Consider the following 24138-nt stretch of genomic DNA (forward strand, 5'->3'; position numbering starts at 1 on the left):
AAAAAGTGCGTATCGCTTTTTCGTCTTGTAATGTACGCTTGCCAATGCAATCATGACTGACAAGGTCATTAATTTTAAGTCTAAAGCACTGATTTAATCTATTTTATAAACCATGTTAGCCTTCAAACTAACATGACCACAGCGGGCGTCCATTTTACATACGTTGTTAGACTCAGAAATTGGGAAAATCCAATGGTAACCCTGACAACATCGGCCCGAATTAGTGTTTCCCATGTTAGCAGTTAGTGGTTGCTAATCGCTAGCTTGTGTATATATGTCATCAGTAAATAGGTCAACTGATGCTTTGACAACTAGTTCCATGCGTGCATAATGTTTGAAAACAATTGCCGCCAGGGTACAGTACTTCTGGTTGGCAGAAAGTAATTGACTACCGCTGACCGGAACTGAAACCACGACAAAAAAATTGTTAGCGGTGCGCTACCAAATAATACTCCAAAAGGTTTATTTTTTCCCATTTTTACTTTAAAAACTGTTAAAAAAACAAGCAAATAAACAAGAAACATACAGTAATAACAAATAAACAGAATGCAAATAATTAATCAGTTTTCGCATCATGATTGCATGACTTAGTCCCTCGGCCTACTTAATACACACATGTGGTAAGTGTGAATGACGGCCATGTGAGCGCCGCGTTCCTGGCAACGAGCCCCGGGGTTTGGCAACGAGCCCCGTGGCTTCCTCTCAGCGACGGTGTATGAAAACGACATTCCCGCTTTATTTTCCTGGTCAGAGTGCCTCCTAGGTCATGGCTGTTGCCATGGAAACTGTGGCTGCATTCCAGAAAAAGTCGGAAATGTCAGACCTCTGGCACGGAAAAGTATGAATGCCGCTTGACTGTCGGGTGTTGGGGCAAATCGATGCACCCCAACTTCACCAAAGCACGAGCTCACCATGTTAGCATTTTATAAATTCTTAGAACCAGTACTTGACTTCAGGGCAAGATGTAAAATCCTGAACAATCTGTGTTTGAACTTTCTCCACTTTTGAAATTGTGCTAGACTAACGGGCAAAATGTAAAATTCTGATCAATCTGCCTTAAGGCTTTTTGGACTCAGTTTGCTATAGGTTATTATACCAACTGTTAGCATTTTACCAGTTCTTATGTGAAATTGTACCTGGTACAAGACATGAAAGAATAGTACCCGAGTCAGAGGCATAATGTATCCTTATTGATGAGCCAAAGCACTTTTTTTATTCATGTTGCCGATGTTAGCATTTTGGCAATTTACATTTGAAAGAAGACCACTGGTGTGAACTCTACTACCCTGAGGTTGCAGCCGGTACCTCACTACTGAGCACTGAACATGCTAGCACTCTACAGTATGTGTGTGTGTGTGTGTGTATGTGTGTGTGTGTGTGTGTATATATATATATATATATATATATATATATATATAAAAAAGCATTTTAGTGTTTTATTAGTTCACATTAGAACCAGTACATGACTACAGGGCAATATTTAAAATTCTTATGTCCCCAAGTGCTTTCTCGGATCACGTTACTATTTTGCTATATGTTATCATACAAACAGCATGATACCATTCTATCATTTTTATTTTTATTTTTTTAAAGTATTATCATACGGCTACTGGCGCAAACTCTCAGACCTCGAGGTTGTAGACTGAGTGTGCAGCAGAACTGAATCCACTGTCCAGGTAGGGATAATCGCTCCTTTGACATGACTGACAGCAAACATCACACGTGCTACTCTGCTGCGTTTGTTGAGCACATCAGCTGGGTCATTCAAACAGTTGTTCCGGTTGCATCATGGGAAGCAAGGACGTCTGGCAGCGTTTATTTCCCGTCTGGTACCGTCTGTAATCTCCGCCAAAATATGTTTCAGCCGTAGCAGGCAATCCGGGGAAAGCCATAACAATCTGGATGAAAAGCTGCTTTGAGGAAGCAAGGGCCACCCCGCGCTAATCACATTGTCACATCCAGCAGACGAGCGCTGCTCGCTATTAATAACGCAAGCTGCTCCCAACCTGCTGAAATGTACTCGGCTCTCTGTGTAAAACGCCAACATACGCCGAAGTAGTTCATCATGTCATGTCGGAGGAGTGACACATCCCGCCTGGACGGTGGAGCCCAGCTTAGCTCCGAACAGCGGTTACAAGCTTGGGTTCAAATAGTTTATACAGATTGCCATATGGTAGTATTTCATATGAAATTTTATAAAATACTAACATGCTCTGACTTTTGAGCTAGCATAAGTAGAACAATAATAAAGTGAGAAGAGAAAGCGCTTGGGCAGACTGATGAGAATTTATCCTGTGGTCAGGTAGTATTTCTAATGGCTCTAACTACCGGAGACAAAACTCCTTGTGTCTTGTAACCTACTTGGCCAATAAAGATGATTCTGAACTGGTAAAATGCTTTATATGGTATAAAGCTTTATATGTCGCTTTGAGATACCAGCGACCTGACTTCCAATTTTTTTAGGATATGGGCCATCATTCTCCTGATCTTTTGCTTTGACTTGTGAGTAAAAAAAAAAAAGAAAAAAAAGAAAAAGAAATACAAGTGCTGTATGGTGGAAATTAACTCAACTCACTTCACTACAAGCAGCAGTTTGTCAGATAGTAACAATTCTTCAACAAAGAGGCTTCAAGATGTTTATTGCCACTCCTAGTTGAAGCAACATAAAACCAAGAGAATTACACATTGTGTGTTCAATCACAACGCTTTCCCTTACGACAGTACGTTTAGCTTAATGCTAACAAACAACGTAAAATGCCATAGTTGGGCTAAGTAACAGCAACAGATATTTGAACACAAGGAGGAACAAATGTAGACAGACAAAACAACAATACTCATAGGCATATGCGTTACCCGTTGTGTAAAATTACTAAAATTACTGCAGCTTACTGAGTCAGTTGTAAAACACTTCTTCATGTGTCTCTATGTCTGTGTTATACTGCCCCCACGTGGCCAAGGTGCACACACCAGAGGGAGCAGAACAACATCCATTGAACTGAAGCAAAAATAAGTTAAAAACTTAAATTCTTTACATTTTTTTATTATTGTATGTTTTTATGAAGTACAATATACTAGAGTGGTATTTACTAAAAACACATGGGACAGATTAAAGGCATTTCCATTCATTTCTATGGGGAAAGATGATTTGAGATACTTTGCATTATAAGCGTGGTCACCGAACAAATAAAACTGTTATCTTAAGGCATATAGTACTGTCATAAGATAGCAAACATGAGTACCGGGGTGTGGGGAGGTAATCAATAATAATAAATAAATAAATAAAAATTGGGGGAAAAGAGGCTTTGGAAGTGCAGTGCCAGCCATGTAAACATATTGACAGGTGAAGTCACTGAAGATACACACTGTTTCCTATTTTGATCTCCACCTGCAAGCACAACAGCGACTGCATGTAGGAGTTGTACCGGAAGTGAAAAGCTGCTGGTATCGTGGAGGTGGTGGGGGGTTTCAGCATTAGCCTGGAACCTGATGTTCCAGTTTTACTTTACTTCTCAGCGGGCCTCCGAGCTCTCAGCGGTCTCGCGTGACGCCGCAAAACAAAAAGCCTGATTGTTTTCTCAACGTTTGGCCCCAAATGAGGGTGAGTAATCTGATCTCTGGAGGAGGACAAAGTGGCATCTACACATGGATATCAGCACACGTGCAGCCTACACACTCCATCCATATCATGAGCTTTACCGTGCAAGTAAATGCATCTAAGGGCCATTTTCCACCGGGTGTGTACATTCTTATTCCCTCGGAAACAGATCATGATTTCACTCATGAATAATTCCCACGTATTATCTTTAGACACAGATGGGCCCGAGGCAGGAGGACACAGACTTCTTGCGCTTCATTTGCCGAAGTGCTCACCGATAATGGAGGTTATGCAGATTTGTTTCGGGTAGCATGTCGTTTGAAATTGGGGGTTTCCACTCAGGCTTTTTTCCAGACAGCACACTTCCTTGTCTTAAGACAATCTGAAGATGAATATACATAAGGTTTTACTCACCATCTGATAACCAAAAATGCTGACGAAGAATTCTCATCAACATTTTTCAAGAATCATCAAGAATTGCAGTGCTTTACACCATCTATTTAAGGACTTGATGAAATCAGCCTGTTTTGAAGGGGTGGTCCTGTTTCGTGCAAATGAGCCTCTGCTTACTACGGCTTTTGTTACCATGACGACCAGGTGCAGAAATAGGGGGTTCCGTGGAGGCTCGCGGCTTACTTGTGTAGAAGCAGCCTGGAGTCCGAAGAAAAAAGCGTCAATTGTATTTTCACTGGCGGAGGCAGCACTTCATCGCCAAGCCGCCGAACGACACTTGAGGCGCATTCAGCGGACACACAACCAAACACAAATACACTAAAGCCCACCCATGTAGACGACTTCATCGAACATTCAAGTATGTAACACTGATTCTGTGTAGTCTAGCTGTGGATTGAAAATGGCAGATCTTCATCAAGGCTAGCTGCCAAGTCATGGGTGGAGAAATTCAGTGTTTGGGCGGTATTATGTAATTTATCTGAATTGTAATGTAATAATAAAAATGACACAGCTCCCAAAAAAAATGCACACGTGATCCTTGGTTTACTTTTCCGAATTCAGTTCCTACGGCGGTGACGTAAACTGAATTTGTCGGCAAGTCAGAGCGCGCCGTAGTTTATCACTGACATATTCTAACACATACGTCATACCTGAAATATTTGTATGTAAAACACTTATAAATACAATACACATACATATAAAACAAGCCAATGAAAAAAAAAAACTAAGTACAACGGTAACTGAGCAATCTTTCTTGTACCACTTGAGCCTGTATTCTTACGCCACAGCGCAAGCCAGCCAGTTCAGTACGCTCTGTTCATAACCTCGAAGCGCCGTATGTCGGGAGAATCGTAAACAGACAAACCACTGTGCTTGTTTTTTTAATTTCACATGATGGGTGGGCAGGCACTCCAGAGAGCCAACTACTACTACACGAGCTATTGAAAAGTCACCTTTACATAATATGCCATCCTTTGAATGAAACAAAAACAAAAAAAACAAGTGATGCATTTTACCATGCCAATGTTCAACTTGCAACCCCAAAAGATTGTGCTGAATTTTCTGGAAAGCCACTTCCTGCCCACATGACGGAGGACATCGACTCCGCAACGGCGGCAAAACTTCATAACTAATATTTGGTGTTTTTCAGCGCAGACTTAATCCAACAAGAGGTTAACATTAGACTTTACACTGATTTTATCGGCCTGGTCGGTATCGGACGATAATTAGCATTTTATGCTGATCGGCTTTAATGTCATAATTCGCCGATCCGATCAATGACGTCTGCAAAAGACATTTACTCCGCGTCGCCATTGTGCACAGTATATTTGAATCCAAAAGCTAGTTTATTTTTAGCCTTGTCGCCTGTCTTTTGACGTAGTACTGTAAATATCTGACGGCCAATGAACTTATTTTAATTAAAAAAAAACATAAAATAAAACGTCGGCAGTGTGAGACAGACAACACGTCGGAGACAGACAACACATAATGCCCGGATCAGACTACAAGACAAATTTGCTATTTCAGGATTGCACTATGTCAGACTACTGCAATAAAATCTTGTATTCAGATACCACCGCATTCCATTTTTTATGATCACTGGGCTTTATTTTGTCAACTCAAATGCGACCGGATACACTCGTTACTGTGGCGACGACAACAAGAGTGGAGCACGCCGACGGTATTATAAGGACAAAATGGGGAAAAACACGTGTTGGTGGTCAACGGTGCTCAGGACAGGAGAGGACGTTCGTTTAAGGCTTGCTTGAGGTATGTTCACGTACTTTTAATACGATGCGGCTCGCAAGCAGGCAACAAAACATTATGTAGCCTAGCAAGCTACTGCCAGCACTGACGGTTGTACGTAAACATGCCGCCGTTCTGTCGAATCATGCTCTAAAGTTTCGGTGTGGATGAAGTAATTACAATAAAGTAATTTAATGACAGCAAGTTAGCACCCATTATTTCTGTCACGTTGTCATGTTGGTTTGACCTGAATTATTAGAATACATGATCTGACGAGAGCAGTGATTTCCAACCTTTATGGAGCCAAGGAACATATTTTACAATTTACAAAATACAAAGTGAGAACACTCAAAAGCACCTACAGTAGGCCAAAACTCGTGTGCGGATGATCACACAAATATCACACATTTGCTGTACGAATAAATTTAATGACGAGTTTGGTCATGGAACAAATTAAACTCAGAAATCAAGGTACCACAGTATTATTAATGTTCTAACAAAATCCAACTTGATGTCCATAACTTTACATTTTTGGGCGAGAGCTGCAATATGCATGCCAGGCCACTAGTTAGCAATGTCGCTTTGTTAAGAAACAATAACGTGGTCCAACATTGTTGCTTTGGTTTTGGATCTCCACTCAACACTTTCTTTCAAAAACCTTCGGGACATCACCATTTCGTGCAGTTTTTAAAAAGTTTGAAACACCATTTTGTATCATTCTTAAAAATCCTGAGACACCACCATTTTGTGTCATTTTCAAAAACACGGACACCGCCCTTTTAAGTCATTTTAAAATAATCTCGGATACCACTATTTTGTGTCATTTTTGAAAATTCTGACACGCCTTTTTGTGTATTTTATAAGCACCGTGAGACCACCATTTAGTGCCATTTTCAAAAAAACAGACACGACCATTTTGTGACGTTTTAAAAAACTTCAAGACACCACCATTTTGTCATTTTCAAAATCTGAGAGACCATGCACCATTTGGTGTTGTTTTCATAAACCTCTAGAAACCGCCTTTTTCAAACACCCTGTTTTATTTTCAAAAAATAATTTTGAGATCTGATTTCAAATGACTAGAGTTTTCAGGCTGCGAAACCAACACCCAAAATGATGATATTCCTGTCAACGTCCTGAGATATACACATACAGGCCAGGAGAATTAGGTCTGATGCAAAAAGTACCCGCCTAGATTCATGAGAAAAGACCCAAGCGGGTCAGGCAGGCCTGCAGGTTATAAATAGAAGAGCCTCCCCACCGCCTGTAAGTTGTTAATTAAATATGAGCTCTCGTTAAGTACAAGCCTCTGGGGTTCATTTGTACAGGGCGGCTAGCATTAGCGCAGCAAAGAGGCCGCCTGTCAAGGACAATGAAAAAAAAAACAGTCGAAGAAGGAGAGGAAAAAGTAAAGTTGCGGAAGCAAAGTCAAGAATGCAAGCAGAAGAGGCCCTGAAAAGCAAAAAGCAAAGCAAACCAAATTGGAGACCACTTTGATTCAACCCCTCATCCTGTAACATAAATGTATGAATGAGCTGAATGGTAGTTGGCGTTTTTTCTTTTTTTTTTTTTCCCCCACAGTTTAGCAAAGGCTGATTTTGTTGTCTCAAATTCGGTACAGAGTTTATACCATGCATTCAGTGCTAACATGCAGTTTAAGGATAGAAGTCCAGCCCTCATAAATGAGAATAAAATGCATTTTAGTAATAGAAAATATATATATATATATTTTGTTTGTTTTGGATATATCTATAGGATAACCGATTCTCAAAAGATTATATCCTAAAAGCCCTAAAACAAAGACTCGTCATTCAGTAAATGGGACCTTTAAGAATTTAAGACTTTTTTCAAAACCATTTTGATTCAATCAAAGACCCCTCATCCGGTGAATATGACCAAAGGTAAGACTTTTAAGATCACTTTGATTCATTCCCTCTAAGACCCCTCGTACAGTCAATATGGACGAGGACATGGACTGAATATTATACAGCAATAATTTTAAGAAATTATGCTTTGAGGACCAGCAGCAAAGATCTATTTGCGACCCCCAGGGGCCGAAAGTAGACACTGGGTGTAGAGAGAGCTGGTTTGGCAAGTGGATAATGTCAGGCGGCCTTGGGCGGAATAAGGCAAGGCCCTTCCTGTCACCTTGGACGCCGTCACTTACTTTCGTGAGAATTACACTGCAACTGCAGTGCAACATGAGACGAAAGGCTCAATGTTTACCTTTAGTAAGGTTTTAGCATTAGCTTGTCAGTGGCAGTTTGATGACATTTTGTTGGTTAGCAACCTAGATATCAGGATTACAGGAAAACTACAAACACTCAGGAAGATGACATTATGTTTTGTTTTTATTTTGCTTACATTTTGCTTGCATTATGGTAAAGCGGAGCAGTGATCCACTTGATCCACCAAATAGCTTACTGTGCACTGACTTTGTAATTAATGCCCCCTACAGGACAGGAGGATGGTCAGGCCTTGGCCGAGTATATGTGTGTGCCATCCAGAATGTTCCATACTGATGCACGCCTACTAGTTTAAGCGACATAAATGACAAAAATCAGAGGACATATTGACGTACCTTCGCATTTAGAACTCAAGCGCCTGGGCGGGCGTTGGTCGGTAACAAAACCAGCAGCAACAACTCTGCAGAGGAGAACACGGTAAATATTAACGGTGTGAAGGTACAAGTCCTCAGATTCAGATTAATCGATACAGTATATTCAGTATGAAGTTCCCATGCAGAATTGAAACTGCCCTCGCTCTAGCCCCACGTCTGCTCCATAAACAAAAACAGTGCAGCTCTGCCTCTGGCAAGCAGACGTCACGGCGAGCCATGTGCTTCAGGCAGTAGGTCAATGTGGATTCATCCATCCCGTCCATGTTGTATAGCGCTTGTCCTCATTTTGGCATCGCAGCTGGCCTTGAGCGAGAGGCGAGGTATACCCCGGACTGGACATTATGATTGAAACAGCCTCCCCATTGTTTGTATCCCAAAAACAAGACAACTACTCATGTTGCACTTTCCGAAAAAGATTGAAGCTGTTACACATTTTTGTATTCATTAGTTGGAGTATATCCGACCTAAATGTCATCAAAAGGCAAAAAAACTCACAATTAATGCAATGTGGCGCTGGCTTTTGTGCGCGTACGTGCGACGTCACGGACTCATTCGTCCACGTTTGAAGTTGCATTTGCTCTTGGTAATGTGAACGACAACATAAAGAGATCGGATTTAACAAAAAAATATATTTTGTTCCATTACTGTACCCAACTTTAACCAAACCATTAACCTTAAAATTAGGGTACGTACTGAGATTTTTGTCATCACGAGATGGCCATATTTCTTCAAAGCGTGTTTGCTAAAACACCGTCTCAAATGACATCGCTGCGTTTGGCTGGGAAAAACACGGCCGATGCGTCTCGGCTCGCCAGCTGACGCGGGCAAACAAGAGGCCGCTAGCAGGTAGCCTCACAATGGCGCTACAGTGCAAAGCCTTGGTCGAGACAAAAGAAGCCGGCGAGCGAGAAACATTCTCGCTTATTCATCACGTCGCCCCAATCAGCCACAAACACTCGTCAGCTTCTGCTCCACTTCCTCTTCACCACGAACACAAAAATACTGCAAAGATTTTCAAATGCTGTCCGTGTGGGGTTCACTTGTAGGTCAATTTGAAGTCACTAAACCTGTCATGAAAGTAAAAGTAACACTTTAACATCCAAGCAAAGTAAAAGTAACACTTTTACTTTGCTTGGATGAGATTTTTTTTTTTTTTTTTTTACATAACAGAGACCAGTGCGATGTTCTAACTGGGTCACAGGAGAACTAATGTCACAGATGGATGACTTATTCAATGCCGATCATCTGCTGTTGATCATTCTGCTTGTACGGACAGGCGACATGGACAGAGAAATAATCACCCATAATTTATGAGAATAAATGTTACCCCGACACAACTAAATCTAGCATATCCCAAAGAGCAGCTACTAGCTAGTCATAATCTTTCATGTTTTTTTTCATTTTCAATCTAAATTTTTTTTTTTTTCCCAATAGCCTTCATTTCATTTTTGCAATACATTTGTTTTCTAGTCATTTTTTTTCTAATATTTGCATAGCTTTAATACTTTTAGGTTATTTTATCTAATATTTTGTATACTTTTCGAACATTTTATATTTTCTTATTTTGGTAGTCTCAAACTAATATTTTGTATTGTTCATCTTTAGTTTTTATTCTTCTGTATATTTTACTGTAAATTTGTCCAATCTTTTTTTATTTTCAAAAGGTCTTCCTATTTCTAAAATATTGCCTCTCATTTTTATGTAATTGTTTGAAAGTTTTTTTTTTATATTTCTGTAGTTTCTTCGAATATTTTGCACTTTGTCTAATATTGTGAGGTTTTAATCTATTATTTATTCTAATAATTGGGTTTCATCTAATATTTTTGTAGAGTTCTAATCCATGTGTTTTTCATCTATTTGCATTTGTTTTATGTATTTCTTCAATAATATTTTGTTGTTTCTTCTAATAATTTTGTAGTTTTTGTCTACAGTATTTATGGTTTTTATGTAATATGTTTGTATTTTTCTTTGTATGAATATTTGGAATTAATAAACATTTTTGTATGAATTATTTGATGGTTTTAATATTTTAAAAATATTTTTGTAGCATCTGCTAGTACTTGTGTAATTTTTATGTTTAGTTTTTTTTTTCTTTCTAATGCGTTCATATTTTTCTAATACTTTTTAATCATGTAGTTTTTATTTTATTTTATAATATTTCTGCAGTTTTTATGTATCCAATTGTTTTGCAGTTTATTTTATATTTGTGTGTTGTCTGTCCATTATTTTTGGTCTAGCATTTTGTATTACGTTTTAATTGCCTCGTCACACTCAATGGTTTGTTTCTCTTTTTTATTCCCCATATGACGACAGTCTCTGGAGGAAGCAATGAAGCGAAACATGCCAGCGCGCTAATGCTCTGTCTTTTTTGTGATTTCACTTCTCACTCGAACTTCTTTCAACATGTCACTGGCAGGGAAGTAAGCCTGTAAGGGTTCCCATGAATAGCTTAGATGAAAATAAGCATAAATAGTAAAATAATCCACTTTGACGAGGATATCGACTTTCGCCGGTCTAAAAAAACATGGTTAAAAAAATAAAAATCCATATCGTCTCACAGGAAGTCACGTGACATCGCTCTCTTCTCATATTAAGATGTAAACAGGAAGTATGTTTGATGTACAGACTTTGTATTCAAAATAACATGTTGCAAAAGACTTTCAGTATGTATCTGCATTTTTTGGGGGGGGTTTACATTTGTTTTACTAATATTGTAATACTGATAATTGTGATAATTTTTTTCATATTACTCCTGATACAAAGCTGATTCTGATACGATATGTTCGTGCTGTTTCATCACAACTACGAACCTTACGCACGCGTTGTATACTAAAACAATTTAGTCTTCAAAGAACATGCAGTCATCAATGTCTCCCAAAAAAAAAACTTAAGACAATTTAGATTCCTCAATGAACCAAAACATACATGCTTTAGAAAATATTTACGTGTTTTTTGCAGACATAAAAGACAATGTAGTCGTCAATGAACCTCACTTACATTATTAAAAAAGACAATGCAAAGTCCCTAACAAACCTAACGTACGTTTTTGTAAATGTTAAAGACCGTTTTAGAGTCCTCAATGAAGAATCAACCTCACGTTTCGATAGATTTCAAGACAAAAACAGTCCTCAAAAACTGCATGCAAGTTTTTGTAAACGTCAAAGACCATTTAATCCGCAGTGAACATCACATACATTTCTATAAATATCCAAGACAATTTAAGAGTCCTCAACAAACCTAAGGTACGTTTTGATAAACCTCAGAACATTTAGTCCTCAATGAACCTAATGTATGAGTTTTTGTAAACATTAAAACACCATTTTGAATCCTCAACCTAGCTAACATTTCTGATACCAAAGACCTTTTAGAGTCCATGTTTCCATAAACATCAAAAACTATTTAGATTCCTCAATTAACCTAACGGTTGAGTTATTTTATAAGCAAAGACCATTTGTTTCAACGTACCTAACATACAGGTTTTTACAAACAAAGACCATTCGGAATATTTAATTAACATAACGTATGAGTTTTTCTCAACACCAACGACTTCGTCAATGAACCTAACGGACATATTTTTGTAAACATCAAAGACCAGTTAGAGTCATCAAAGAACCTGATGTATGTTTCTGTCAACATCGATGAACCGAACTTTTTGTAAATACCAAAGACTTGCTCTTCAGTCTTCAATCAAACTAAACAAAAGAGGCTGCAATGGAGATTTGGAACCCAGAACCTCTTGGCTGTGCGGCCGCAGTGCCAACTAATCCTTCACAGTGCTACGCAGACTCAACGCTATCGCTGTTAAAAGGAATCAAACATCCAAAATGAAGCTATGCCGTTGACAACGTCCAAGTATTATGGGATAGCAGACGTCAGCTGGATGGAGGCTTCTTCGCCCCAGTGGAGATGCAACACGTGTCCGCCCTCTTTGGTCAGGGGTTAATTCAAGCGGGTCAACTTTTTGGATCCCGGTGGCCGGACGCCAGTCGGCGTTTGCTTGCAAGGAGGGGGTGCGAAGGTGGAGGGTTTCACGCTGTCACAACAAACAAAAACTCTTCCAGCGGGCCTCCAGTGAAGCAGAAGGTCTTCCGTGTTCCTGCGGAGTTTTCCTACACATTCCCAAACACTGAGGTCGCAGATTAGCCCCGCGTTCTCCACCAATCTTAAATGGATTCAATGACACTGGCTAATCTTATTAGTGGATTGGTCAGAAACTGAAAACGCACATGAATGTGACGGAGAAAAAGAAAAAACAAGAATAAAAAGAATGCAAACAATAACAACAAGAACATGAGAAAGAAAGAATAAGAACTATAAAAAGAAGAAATAGAAATTTTGTTCTTTACGAAGAACAAGAACAAAAACTGGAACAAGATGAACGAAGAATTATAAAAAGGAACAAAAGGGAGAACTAGAACATGAAAAAAGATCAACAACGGAAATGAGAATTTTAAAAAAAACACCAACAAGAAAAAATAGAACAAGTAGAACAACAATAATACAAAAATAAACAAGAACAAGAGCAACAGGAAGAGCAACAATGATAATGAAATGATCAATTATACGGAGAATACAAACAAGAAAAAAAGAACATGACAAACAAGACCAAAGCAAAAACAAGAAATAGAACAAGAGAAAAAAAAGAACATGAAAAATATTAGAACAACAAAAACAAGAATCAGAATACAACAATGCGCCAGCAGCTGAGTATGTTTATGAGCGACCCTGACTGGCACCGAAACACAAATAACTCCAAAAATAATTCAAATAACTCGAAATTTAAGCGTATGTATGGGACACATTTCGTGTAAATTCCTCTTTAACGTTGCAAATTGGCCATCCTGTACAGTAGCCATTCCCTAAAAACACAATATAATTTTGGACACCATTCAACTAAACAGTCATCAACAATTAAAACCCAAATTGAAACAGTCAATGTTACCACATTGGCCTGAAAATAAAATTTTATTCAGCTCTGTGCGGAAGTCACTTGCTGTTACCACAACGCCGCTGCTAGTACGGTTAGCATCGTTAGCATACCCGACGAAGGGGGACGATAAAGGGGGGGGGGGGGGAAACAACCCACCTTGATGACTTCCAGGCGTCACTATGTCCACCGTGATGTCCACACACGATTACACTCCAATTTGACGCCGAGAGGAGGGCATTCAGTCGGCTAAAGAAGTCAGCATCGCTCGACGGTACTGACTGGTTTCGAGCTAACGACGCTAACAGCTAGCCCCCCCCCCCCCACGTACGACTCCAAACTAGCCGAGGGGGTTCATATCGGTATTTAAAAAAAAAAAAAAAAAAAAAAAAAAAGATGTGTTAAAGTTATTAAAAGTCACACTTGGACGTAAAAGAATGCTTTTAAAAAATGGACAGGAGTGGGGCTAAAAATATACTGGTTTCAAGTCGGAGGAGGAGAGGTGTGGGGGGGGGGGGGGGGGAATCCAAAATGTCCACACGATATTCAGCGAGGAAATACAAAAGCGGCTCGGCCGAGTGGAAGCTTGTCGTCCAGTGAAGAAGAAGTATGCCTCGCCCAGATGTTTCCACTCATCGTCTCCTCCACGCGTGGGGCGACTTCTCTCTCCGTGGGCCGATGTAGCAAAGCAGGGTCAGGTTAAAAGTCTGCACGCTTGCCCTCCTCGCTCACCGAGCACCGAAGCCCCACGCCGACTCGTCGCGCCTCCTCCTCCCGCAAACAGTGCAGCGTCAGCCCGCGTCCGTCTCGATGCCTTCCCGCTGATTGCACCGGCGCTGACTCCCGCCCACAAGCATTCATTTGTTAAAAAAACACACACACATGTGCAAATTATATGCAAAACAGCTGATTAAACAACAATATAAAATGATAATCATAAATGTATCATGCGCAAGATAATCATATTTAGACGACGTTCTATCGGAAAGTTCCACAAAATATAATAAAACCAAATGTAAAAAGAAATTGAATAATTGTATTCTAAAAGTAATTAGCCTTGAAGACAATACAGTATTGACAAAAAATATATATTTTTTTAGTCATTACCGAGAAGCGTTTGGAATGCAATGGCGCCACCTAAAGGGTAACTCGTCTTCTACATGAATGATCCCGATGACAACTTTCTCAGAACTTCAACAAAACATTAAATGATCAGACACTCATGACTCATGATCCTGTTTTTTGCCCGTTCTGAACCTATTATTCACTATTGCGGTGGTGTAATGTATTATGTAACTAAATAGGCACTTAAATAGAACCTGTCTGACAAAATGAAGTTGGCCAAAAGAGCTTTAAAAAAAAAAGCCGCAACAAAATGCCACGAGCCAAAGGCATTCAACAACAGATGAGAAATAAAGTAGTTGACATTTATAAGTTTGCAATGGGTTACAAAGCCAGTTCTAAAGCTTTCGGATTCCAGCAGAGCCATTATCTTCAAACAGAGAAAACATGGAACAAAAAAAAAGAACATCATACCAACGATGAAGCGTGGTGATTGTAGTTTGATGGTCTGGGGCTGCTTTGCTCCTTCAAGAGCTGGACAACTTGCAGGGATTGATGGAACCATCAATTGTGCTCTTTCCCAGAAAATCCTGCAGGAGAATTTTCGGCCATCAGTTTGTGACCTCAAGCTGACGCGCACTTGGGTTCTACAGCAGGACAACGATCCAAAACACACCAGCAAATCAACTTCTGAATGGCTTTTTAAAAAAAAAAAAAAAAAAACGAAGGTTTTGAAGTGGCCGATTCAAAATCTGGACTTGAATCCGATTGAAAGGCAGTGGGATGACCTTAAAACGGCAGTTCATGCTTGAAAACTTCCCATTTTTGCTGAATTCCAAAAATTCTGCAAGGAAGAGTGGGCCAAAATATCTCTACAGAGATGTGAAAGTTATAGAAAACGCTTGCTTTCAGTTGTTGCTGCTGAGGATGGCCCAACCAGTTATTAGGTTTAGGAGATATTGATTTGAATAGATTTATTTTTCTTTAATAAATTAATTCACCATCTAAAAACTGCGTTTTATGTTTATCTTTGTCTGGTATTTACATATTTTTTATGACTAAATAAAGTGGGGGAAACTATGCAAACAAAATAATTTGAGACGGGGGCAAATATGTACTTGTATGTGTGTAAACTCAAAAGACAATCTAGTCGTCAATTAAGCTGACGTGTTTTTGTAAGTGTTTTCAGTGACAATTCCTGTCCTGCTGGGCTTGAAATGAAGAATCTCCGTAAAATTAATGTAAATAATAGATAAATAGTAGTATAAACTATACAGTGAATTAATTCAAATGACATAATAGATTGGATAGTTCATATGATTAATACAAATCAAGCAGGTCTGTGAACTTTACTCGGAATTTCTTTTTGACAAAAGCGTGTACAAATTACACATTACAAAAACAAATTCACAAAAAAAAAAAAAAAAAACACACATGCACAGATTGCACAAAGAAAAATCATAAAACATACACACACACGTATACATTGGTGTCTCTGAACATTCCCAGCACGCATCACAGTGCAGCATCTGAGTGGCGTGTGAGCCCCTTGCAGCGGAAGAAGGCGTCCAGGCACGGTGCTCGGCCCAGGAAGCGTTCCAGCATGTCCGTGCCGTCCGCCGAGCCTCCCGCCTCCAGGATGACCCGACGGTACTCTTTCCCCACCTGCTTCACAAGCAGACAATGAATGAAGAGCATGTACGTGTTTTTGGAAACATGAAAGACAATCTATTATTTCGTTGACCTCATTTGTGTTTTTTTTTGGAAACATCAGACTAGTTAGGATCGTCTTAATTTAATTACGTTTTTTTAAAATCATGTTTGAGTAAACAAATAGCATGTACAGTTTTTGTAAACACAGACCGTCGTCTTTAAAGACCTAATGTATGTGCTTTTGTAAAAATCAAAGACCATTTTGAGTCGTCAAAGCTCTAATGTAGTTTTTTTTGGTAAACATCAAAGATCTAGTCTTCATTGCTCTGTTTTGTTGGTTTTTTTAAACAACTGCAAATACAACGAAGTCTTCAATTAACCTAATGTACATTTTTGTAAACATCAAAGACAATCTCGTCTTTTAAGTACCACACCAAAGACAATTATCGACTAACATCTTTTTGTAAGCAGACAATTTAGTATTAAACATTTATTGGGACATCAAAGATGATTGTTATAGTAACCATCGGACTGATTAGTTCTCAATTACCTAACATACATATTTTGTCAACATCAAAGACAATTGTCTTCAACAACCTAATGTACTATTTTCTAAACTTTTTGTAAACATCAAAGACAATTTAGTCTTTCCTGAAACTAACAATTTACAGTCCTCAGTGCAACTAACTTACCACGTTTGTAAACACAAACGACAATTTTAGTGTCCATTTTAACCTAAGACGTGCATTTTTTAAAACATCAGTTTTAAATGCTTCCTCAATACTTAATGTATGTGGTTTTTGTAAACATGAGAGAGACAATCTACAGTACTGAAGCTAATAAATATTTTTCTCCACAAAGACAGTTTTGTATTCCCTTAACCATGTTTTCATAAAAATCCAAGAGAATTGGGTGTTAAATGAACCTAACGCACACATTTTTTGTGAGCATCAAAGACAATGTGGTATTCAGGGAATGTGCAAAAGTGAATGTTTTGGATTGGGACCCACGTTGGGATTGAGGATCCCTTCCTTTTTAAAGCGGCTGAAGTAGATGTCCGTGGAGTAGACCTCGCTCCACAGGTAGCTGTAGTACTGGGCGTCATATCCTCCCGCCAGGTGGTCGAAGCTGGCCATCATGTTGGTGCCTGCGATCAGAGGTGGCAAAAGTACATACGCTCTGTACTGGGGACAACAGAACTTTCCACGAGGGGTTCCCCAGAGATGACCCCCGGACCTTCTGTAGCGGGAACGCCCAGAACGTCCCGGCAGTGTTTGGCGAACACAGCGGCCGAGTCTGCGGAGGAGCTGGTGTGCAGCGACTGGTCCGCCTTACTGAGGAGCACCTGACGCAGGTTCATCAGACCTGAAAACAGGGCAGCGGAGACGTGACGCTTTGCGGAGTTCCTGTTCGGGTTTTGCCAGTCGAGCGTGGTTCCGACCCGTGTTGGCCACCCTGGACGCGATGAGCTTGTCGAGCAGCGCCTCCGGGATGGCCGAGCCGTCCTTGTAGTGGCGGGACATTCTCCTCAAGGGCTCCTTCTCCCAAACCCAGTTCTCCAGCATCTGGGACGGAACCTCCACGAAGTCCGTCTCCACCATCGTGCCGCTGAATTCCGAGAGGGTGACCTTTTTATAAAAATCTGACTTTTAGTCTTTTGTATACATCAAAAACAACCGAGGGTCTTCGATGTTTTCGAACCCGTTTTTTTGTGAATACAATTCAGTCTTCACTTGACCCCAAACTATCTATAGTCTTGAAGAAAGCTGATATATAACTTTTTGCAAATACCAAAGACAATCTAGTCTTCCATGACCTAACGTAACCCGTTGTTGTCATAAATACAATTTAGTCTTCCTAATGTACATTTTTGACAATATAGAACTCTCAAACTAAGTCAACTTAGTCCTCAATGAACCTAACGTACTTGTGTTTGTAAACATCAAAGGCAAACGAGTCGAATTCGGACTAAATTCCAATTGGGTTGTCATTGGTTACAAAACGGACACCAATTTTTTCCCCCCAACTCGCGTTCACCTTGGAGCAGATCTCGTGCATGACGTGTCCGAACTCGTGAAAGTACGTCTCCACCTCGTGATGCTGCAGCAGCGAGGGCAGACCCCCGGCCGGTTTGGTGAAGTTGGCCACCACGGCGGCCACCGGGAAGCGTCGCCTTCCGTCGGGGCCCTCGCACCCGGGCTGCAGGGCGAAACACGCCGCGTGGCTGTACTTTCCCTCCCTGGCGACGCAGATGGGACGAAGTCACATATAGCATGTACGGCGCGGTACCGACTAGCGATTGGCATTTTTTTTCCATTGGCCTATGCCGGTACTACCAGGTAGTAAGTAAGGTTTCAACTCAAGTCAGGATCAGGGTTTCAAGCCAGGATTTCTAGGGCAGAGTTTTAAATTAGGGTTTGAAGTGCAACTTGGTGTTTAAAGTTAGACTTTCAAATTAGGGGTTTCAAGCCTAGGGTTAGGGTTTGAAACAAGGGATAGGGTTTCCAATGAGGGTTTCAAGACAGAGTTAAGGTGTGAAGCCTATGTTAGGGTTTCAAATAAGGCATAAGGTTTCAAATGAGGGTTTATGGTTAGGGTTTAAAGTTGCCGTTTCAAATTAGGGTTTCAAGCCAGAGTTCAGGTTTTGAATTCAGGTTTCAACCCATGGCTAAGGGTTCAAATTAAAGTTTAAAAAACAGGGTTTTAAGCCGGTTGGGGTTCTAAAATAGGGTTTGAAGCATGGGTTAAGATTTGAAGTTGAAGTTTCAAATTAGGGTTTCAAGCTTGTGTTTTCAAACAAGGTATAGGGCTTCAAATGACCGTTTAAAGCCGTTGTTAGGATTTCAAGTTGGGATTTGTAGTCTGGGTTAGGGTTTCAAAGTAGGGTTTCAAATCAGGTTAAACAGGGTATATGGCGTTTCAAATGAGGGTTAAATTAAGGTTTCCTTATATAATTAGGATTTGAAAAAAAAAAACAAGGGTTTCAAGCTTGGGTTAGGGTTTCAAGTTAGGATTTCAAAATAGAATTTCAAGTAAGAGTTACGGTTTGAAGTTAAGGTTCAGCGTGGGTTAGGGTTTGGAACATACAGTTGGGTTTCAAGACTGGGCAAGACGTTCAAACAAGGGCTACGTTTCCAAATTAGGTTACTCAATATTCAAGCCAGTGTTAGGGTTTCAAAACAAGGGCTTTGGGTTTCAAATGAGGGTCTTAGGCCATGGTTAGGGTCTGCCTGGGGAAGGAGATGGCGCGGAGGTTGAGTCCCCACCTGGGGTGCAGGTCCAGGTAGAAGTGTCCCATCATCTCGTGGGTGTGCGCGTCGTGGGCGGCGTACACGTGGACGTCCCGGTGCCACACGGGCGCCGCCTGCACCCGGCTGAAGCGCAGCCCCAGCAGGTCCCGGTAGATCCCCAGCAGGCCCTCGGTGACGGCGTCCAGCGGGAAGTACTCCACCAGTTTGTCCTTGTCCACGGCGAACTGGCGCCGCTCCGCCCGGTTCATGTAGTAGGGCAGGTCCCACGCACTCAGACGCCCGTCGAAACGGCGACCGTTCATCAGGCACTCGCGCTTCTTCAGGGCCAGCAGGTACTTGCGCTCCCGCGCGCCAACCGGCTCCAGCGTCTTCTGGAGGCCGTCTGGCGTGGAGGATTTCCAACAAGGCTTAGGCTTTCAAAGTTGGGTTTTTAAATCAGGGTTTTCAAAGTTGGGTTTCAAGTCAGGGTTAGGGTTTCAAAGTAGTGTTTTAAATAAAGGTTAGGGTTTCAAGACAGTTTAAGGGTTTTGCAATATGGTTTTAAAGAGTTGGTGTTTCAAATTCCAGTTTCGAGTCGGTAGGGTTTTAAAGAAGGGTTGAGGTTTTAAATTAGGGTTTCAAAGCACGGTTCCAGTTTCAAATGCAGGTTTCAAGACTGTTAAGAGTTTCAAACAAGCAGTAGGGTTTCAAAAAAGGGTTGAAAGTTCAAAATTAGGATTTCAATCCAGAGTTAAGATAGTAGTAGGTTAATTTGGAATGTTAGGTTAGTAAATTACTAACCTAAGTAAGTAAGATAAGTTAGTAGTAAGTTACTTAGGAAGGCGTCCACGTTGGTGGCGTTCTTGGCTACGTTGACCTCCAGCACGTAATCGGCGTGGCAGCTGTAACCCAGCAACACCGCCACCTCCGCACGCAGCGAGACCAAACGCTCCAGGATGACCGTGTTCGCCTGCCAGACGATGAGGTTGAGGGTCGCGGGTTTTAAAATAGGGTTTCAAGTCAGGGTTGTTGTTTTTTTCTGTCTTTTGTCTTTTTGCCGTCCCCCTGTTACCTCTTTGCACCTGCTGTGAAACGCCGTCTCCATCTTCCGCCGCGTCTCGGGATCGCGGCAGCGCTTCATGACGGGAAAATAGTGAGGATAGGCCAGAGTCACCTTGTACAGACCGGAGCCCTGATCCACATCCAAACCCGACAGGAAGCTCTCAGCCAGACCGTCTAAGTGCGGCAAAAGACAGTCAAGGTTTGTGTGTGTGTTGTGTGTGTGTGTACCGACCCAGCTGCTGCCGTGAGAAGAGCAGGAAGGTGTTGTCCTCGTTCAGGTTCTTGTTGAACTCGATTGAGAGCTCGGAGATGAGCTTGGACGTTCTTTTGATTTGCTTTGGGGGAAAAAAACGTTTCAAAAGGGGGGTTAGGGTTCAAAGTAGGGCTTCAAGACTGGTAAGATTTCAAGTCAGGGTTGTTGTTTAAGAGACGGGTTTCAAGCAGGGGTTCAAGTCTAAGAGGTACAAGCCTGGAATTAGGGTTTTAAGTAAAGTTTAGGGCACAGATGTCAAAGTCAAGGCCCTGGGGCCAAATCCGGCACGCCACCTCATTTTATGTGGCCCATGAAAGCAAATCATGTGCGTTGACTTCGTTTTTTGCTAAAATACATAAAATGCCAAATTGCAAATAGTCTTCACTTTTAACAACGTTGAGATAGCAAGCATTTCTCTTGTCACCAAGCCCCTTTTAAATTAAGTTGAATAATAGTTTTAATTTCTTATTTTTATTTTTTACTGGCATCCGATTTAAAAACTAGTTATCCATCAATTTGTTGTGTATATGTAATATAATATGGGGCTATCATATATTTGATATGGGTTCGCAGTCATAGCGGCCCTCAAGAGGAAACCGTAACTATGATGTGGCCTGGGACAAAAATGAGTTTGACCCCTAAAATTCCAATTAAGGTTTCAAGGCAGAGTTAAGAGTTTCAGGTTAGGGTTTCAGGCCTGTGTTAGTGTTTCAAAGTACAGTTCTAAACCTGAGTTAGGTTTTCAAGCCAGGTTCGATTAGAAATGGAAAGGAGAACAAACAGTATGTAACCTGGCGTCACCTCTCTCATTTCTGGACATAGATGGAGTCCGTTCCTCCGGCCCGTCGCAACCAGTCTCTCCAAGAACCTTTTTTCCTCGGCCGAGACGTTTTCCGGAAGCTTCTTCTCCTCGCATGAAAGCGTGTGAAAGGGACGTCACTCGCGGCGGTCTTTGCGCAACGGACCATCTTTGAGACTACCTGCAAAGCGACGATTCTGAGGAAGACGTCCTCCCTCATGCTCAGCTCAACGTCCAAGTCGCACAGACGCTTGTCGGCCTCCGTGCTGGCCAGTCGCACGGCCTTACACGGACTCACGTACTGCGGGAAGTCCAGAGAGTGACGGCATGCTGCGGACGGACGACGACAAGCCACAAGGAACATTTGAAAACTTGAAACATTTAGATTCTCGTGTGTGCGTGTGGGTCAGTGTGTGTTTCGGATACCGTGTGTGTCATGTAATGTGCCTCGTGTACGTGTCAGTGTGTGTGTTGTGTCGTGTACGTTGTATTTCGAGTGTTGTGTAACACCTGTGTTTTAGAGGTGGCATGTATTCTAGGGCCCAACCGATTAATCGGCCGGGCGATTTGAGGAGGGGGAAAAAAATAATCCGATTTTTGTAATATTGTTTTTTTTTTTTTTACACATTATTCAAACATTCCTCCAAAAACAAATCCAGCAAAAAATTGGCCAATTTCTGCTGTTTTGTTTTCTTTTTTTAACATTAACACATTAGAATGCAAGATAATTAAACAAATATTCCTCAAAGAAAAATCAGCAGAAATACAGAAAATAGTATTTTTTTTTTTTCACGTGAAATTGTTTTTGGGTCTTCAAACACACTTTTAAAACAATACACACGCATTTAAACACAGCATATAGCAAGTGAGAGAGAGTGCAAGAGCAATGGATTAAAAAAAGGAAGAAAATATCAAAAGTAATAACACATACAGTACAAAAATGTACTGTAATGTACATATAACAATGTATGAGTGAGCTGAATAGTAGTTAGCGATTGTTTTTATTTTTTTTTTGACCTAAAATGGTAATCGCTAGCGGCGGCACGGTGACCGACTGGTTAGTGCGTCTGCCTCACAGTTCTGAGGATCGGGGTTCAATCCCCGGCCCCGCCTGTGTGGAGTTTGCATGTTCTCCCCGTGCCTGCGTGGGTTTTCTCCGGGCACTCCGGTTTCCTTCCACATCCCAAAAGCATGCAGGCTAGATTAATTGATGACTCTAAATTGCCCGTAGGTGTGAATGTGAGTGTGAATGGTTGGTTGTTTGTATGTGCCCTGCGATTGGCTGGCAACCAGTTCAGGGTGTACCCCGCCTCCTGCCCGATGATAGCTGGGATAGGGTCCAGCACGCCCGCGACCCTTGTGAGGAGAAGCAGCTCAGAAAATGGATGGATGTTGTGTACGTAGTGTTTTGTAACATGTTACGTATATTGTGGTTGTGGTGTTTCGTTTTGCCTTTGTGTTGTGTATTTAATGTATTTGTATTGTAGTACGTTTGATAGTATTGTACAGTAGTAAGTAAGTTGCATTTGTTGTGTTTCAATTGTCTGTACGTTGTGGAAGCGTGTATGTGTTGTGCAGGGTATGTAGTGGGTTGTGTTTGTAGTGTTTCGTCTTGCGTGTGTCTCATGTACTGTACGCCGTGTGCGAGTTGGGTCTGATCCCGAAATTTGGCAGGATAAAATTTCGATTGCCGATTAATCGGCCAATTCATTGAAAAAACAAAAAAACAAAAAGTAACAAACTTTTTTTTTTTTTTTTTTTTATCCCTCAATGCTTACAACAATAAACACATGAATTCCAGGCATAATATTTGACTCTTTTACAATACTTTGACCGTTTGTATTTGTTTAACTGTTTAAAAAAATCACAACAGCACAAATTTTTATTGTTGTTTTGTTTTAATGTCCTTTGTTGTAATGTGTTCTTGGGTTTATAAAAAAAAAAAAAAAAATGTCGATTGAAAAGGGCTAATATCGGCCGATTAATCGGTCGGGCTCTAGTATGTAGCATTGTGTACTGCGTGTTATGTAGCATGTCCTACAGTCTTGTGCGTGTAATGTGAGCCTTGTTTAGAATGGTTGTGCCTCGGCGGAGGTCTTTTCTCGACCATGTGACATTTTAAGCCAGCGGGACATGAATAGTATGTCCGGGCTTACCCGCGTACTCCATCTTGACATTGGCGAGTGCTCTCAGCGTGTTTTCAACAGAGACGCCGTCCACGTGGACGCGTCCAATCTCGTCGTAGACCTTCTTCACTCGACCGATCAAGCGCTCGGTGTCTGCGAGGATGTCCTCCGCCGACCGGTCCCACCGTAGCGGTACTGCTAGCAGCACTGCACCGTTGAGGATGGTCATTCTCCACAGAGTGTTGGGGTCTCACGCACAGAGTGACGGACGCTCCGCTCGCACGCGTTTTATGTTGCCCATCCTGCAGGCGACACATTCCGGAACATCGCTCACGGCATTCTTTCCGTGCTAAGAGGCGAGCGATCCGCGCCTCATGGCGGGGTCGGGTTGCAGTCAGACGTCGAGGAACACGACACCTCGTCAGGACTGCCAAAACTTAAAGAGGCGGTCATTAAAGGATGACCGCTGATTAAATGCAACGACGTGTTTACACACAGCAAGCTTACACGCTAGACAAATTACTACTATTAAATACTACCTTAAACCCTACATCACACACCCCATAATGACTACAATACACACACACACACTTGACCTTTAACCTTCAAGTT

General features: G+C 41.2%; 2 protein-coding genes across 6 annotated transcripts in view; both read right to left on the reverse strand.

Annotated features, from left to right (window-relative positions):
- The window catches only part of erbin (erbb2 interacting protein), a 40082-nt gene extending 25884 nt beyond the window's left edge, over positions 1-14198 (reverse strand). For 2 of the 5 annotated variants that reach the window (XM_061699533.1, XM_061699534.1), the window contains exons 1-2: positions 8910-13492; positions 8376-8440 (exon numbers count right to left, since the gene is read on the reverse strand). The gene's annotated coding sequence lies outside the window, so the exon portion shown is untranslated. The other 3 variants (XM_061699532.1, XM_061699531.1, XM_061699530.1) reach the window with 3 other exon arrangements.
- A 1683-nt stretch (positions 14199-15881) lies between these two features.
- nln (neurolysin (metallopeptidase M3 family)) lies at positions 15882-24097 on the reverse strand. Its single transcript, XM_061698479.1, has 12 exons — positions 23557-24097; positions 21582-21730; positions 21403-21510; positions 20581-20683; positions 20359-20522; positions 20121-20256; positions 19323-19689; positions 18094-18295; positions 17498-17684; positions 17293-17421; positions 17067-17203; positions 15882-16068 (listed from the first exon to the last, which is right to left on the reverse strand). Exons 1-12 carry the CDS (start codon positions 23753-23755, stop codon positions 15919-15921), a joined length of 2031 nt encoding a protein of 676 aa, XP_061554463.1. The 5' UTR covers positions 23756-24097; the 3' UTR covers positions 15882-15918.
- Between the last annotated feature and the right edge of the window lie 41 nt (positions 24098-24138).

The sequence above is a fragment of the Phycodurus eques genome, chromosome 15 (genome assembly GCF_024500275.1).
Source record: "Phycodurus eques isolate BA_2022a chromosome 15, UOR_Pequ_1.1, whole genome shotgun sequence".
Lineage (NCBI taxonomy): Eukaryota > Metazoa > Chordata > Actinopteri > Syngnathiformes > Syngnathidae > Phycodurus > Phycodurus eques.

Bases quoted from the DNA above. Each gene is read 5' to 3' on its own strand.
- nln (XM_061698479.1), bottom strand. From the start codon at position 23,755: ATGACCATCCTCAACGGTGCAGTGCTGCTAGCAGTACCGCTACGGTGG. The intron at 20,257-20,358 runs GTAACAGGGGGA...ATCGTCTGGCAG, and splicing joins TTCACAGCAGGTGCAAAGAG to GCGAACACGGTCATCCTGGA. The intron at 17,422-17,497 runs GTCGGAACCACG...CCCTGTTTTCAG, and splicing joins GTCCAGGGTGGCCAACACGG to GTCTGATGAACCTGCGTCAG.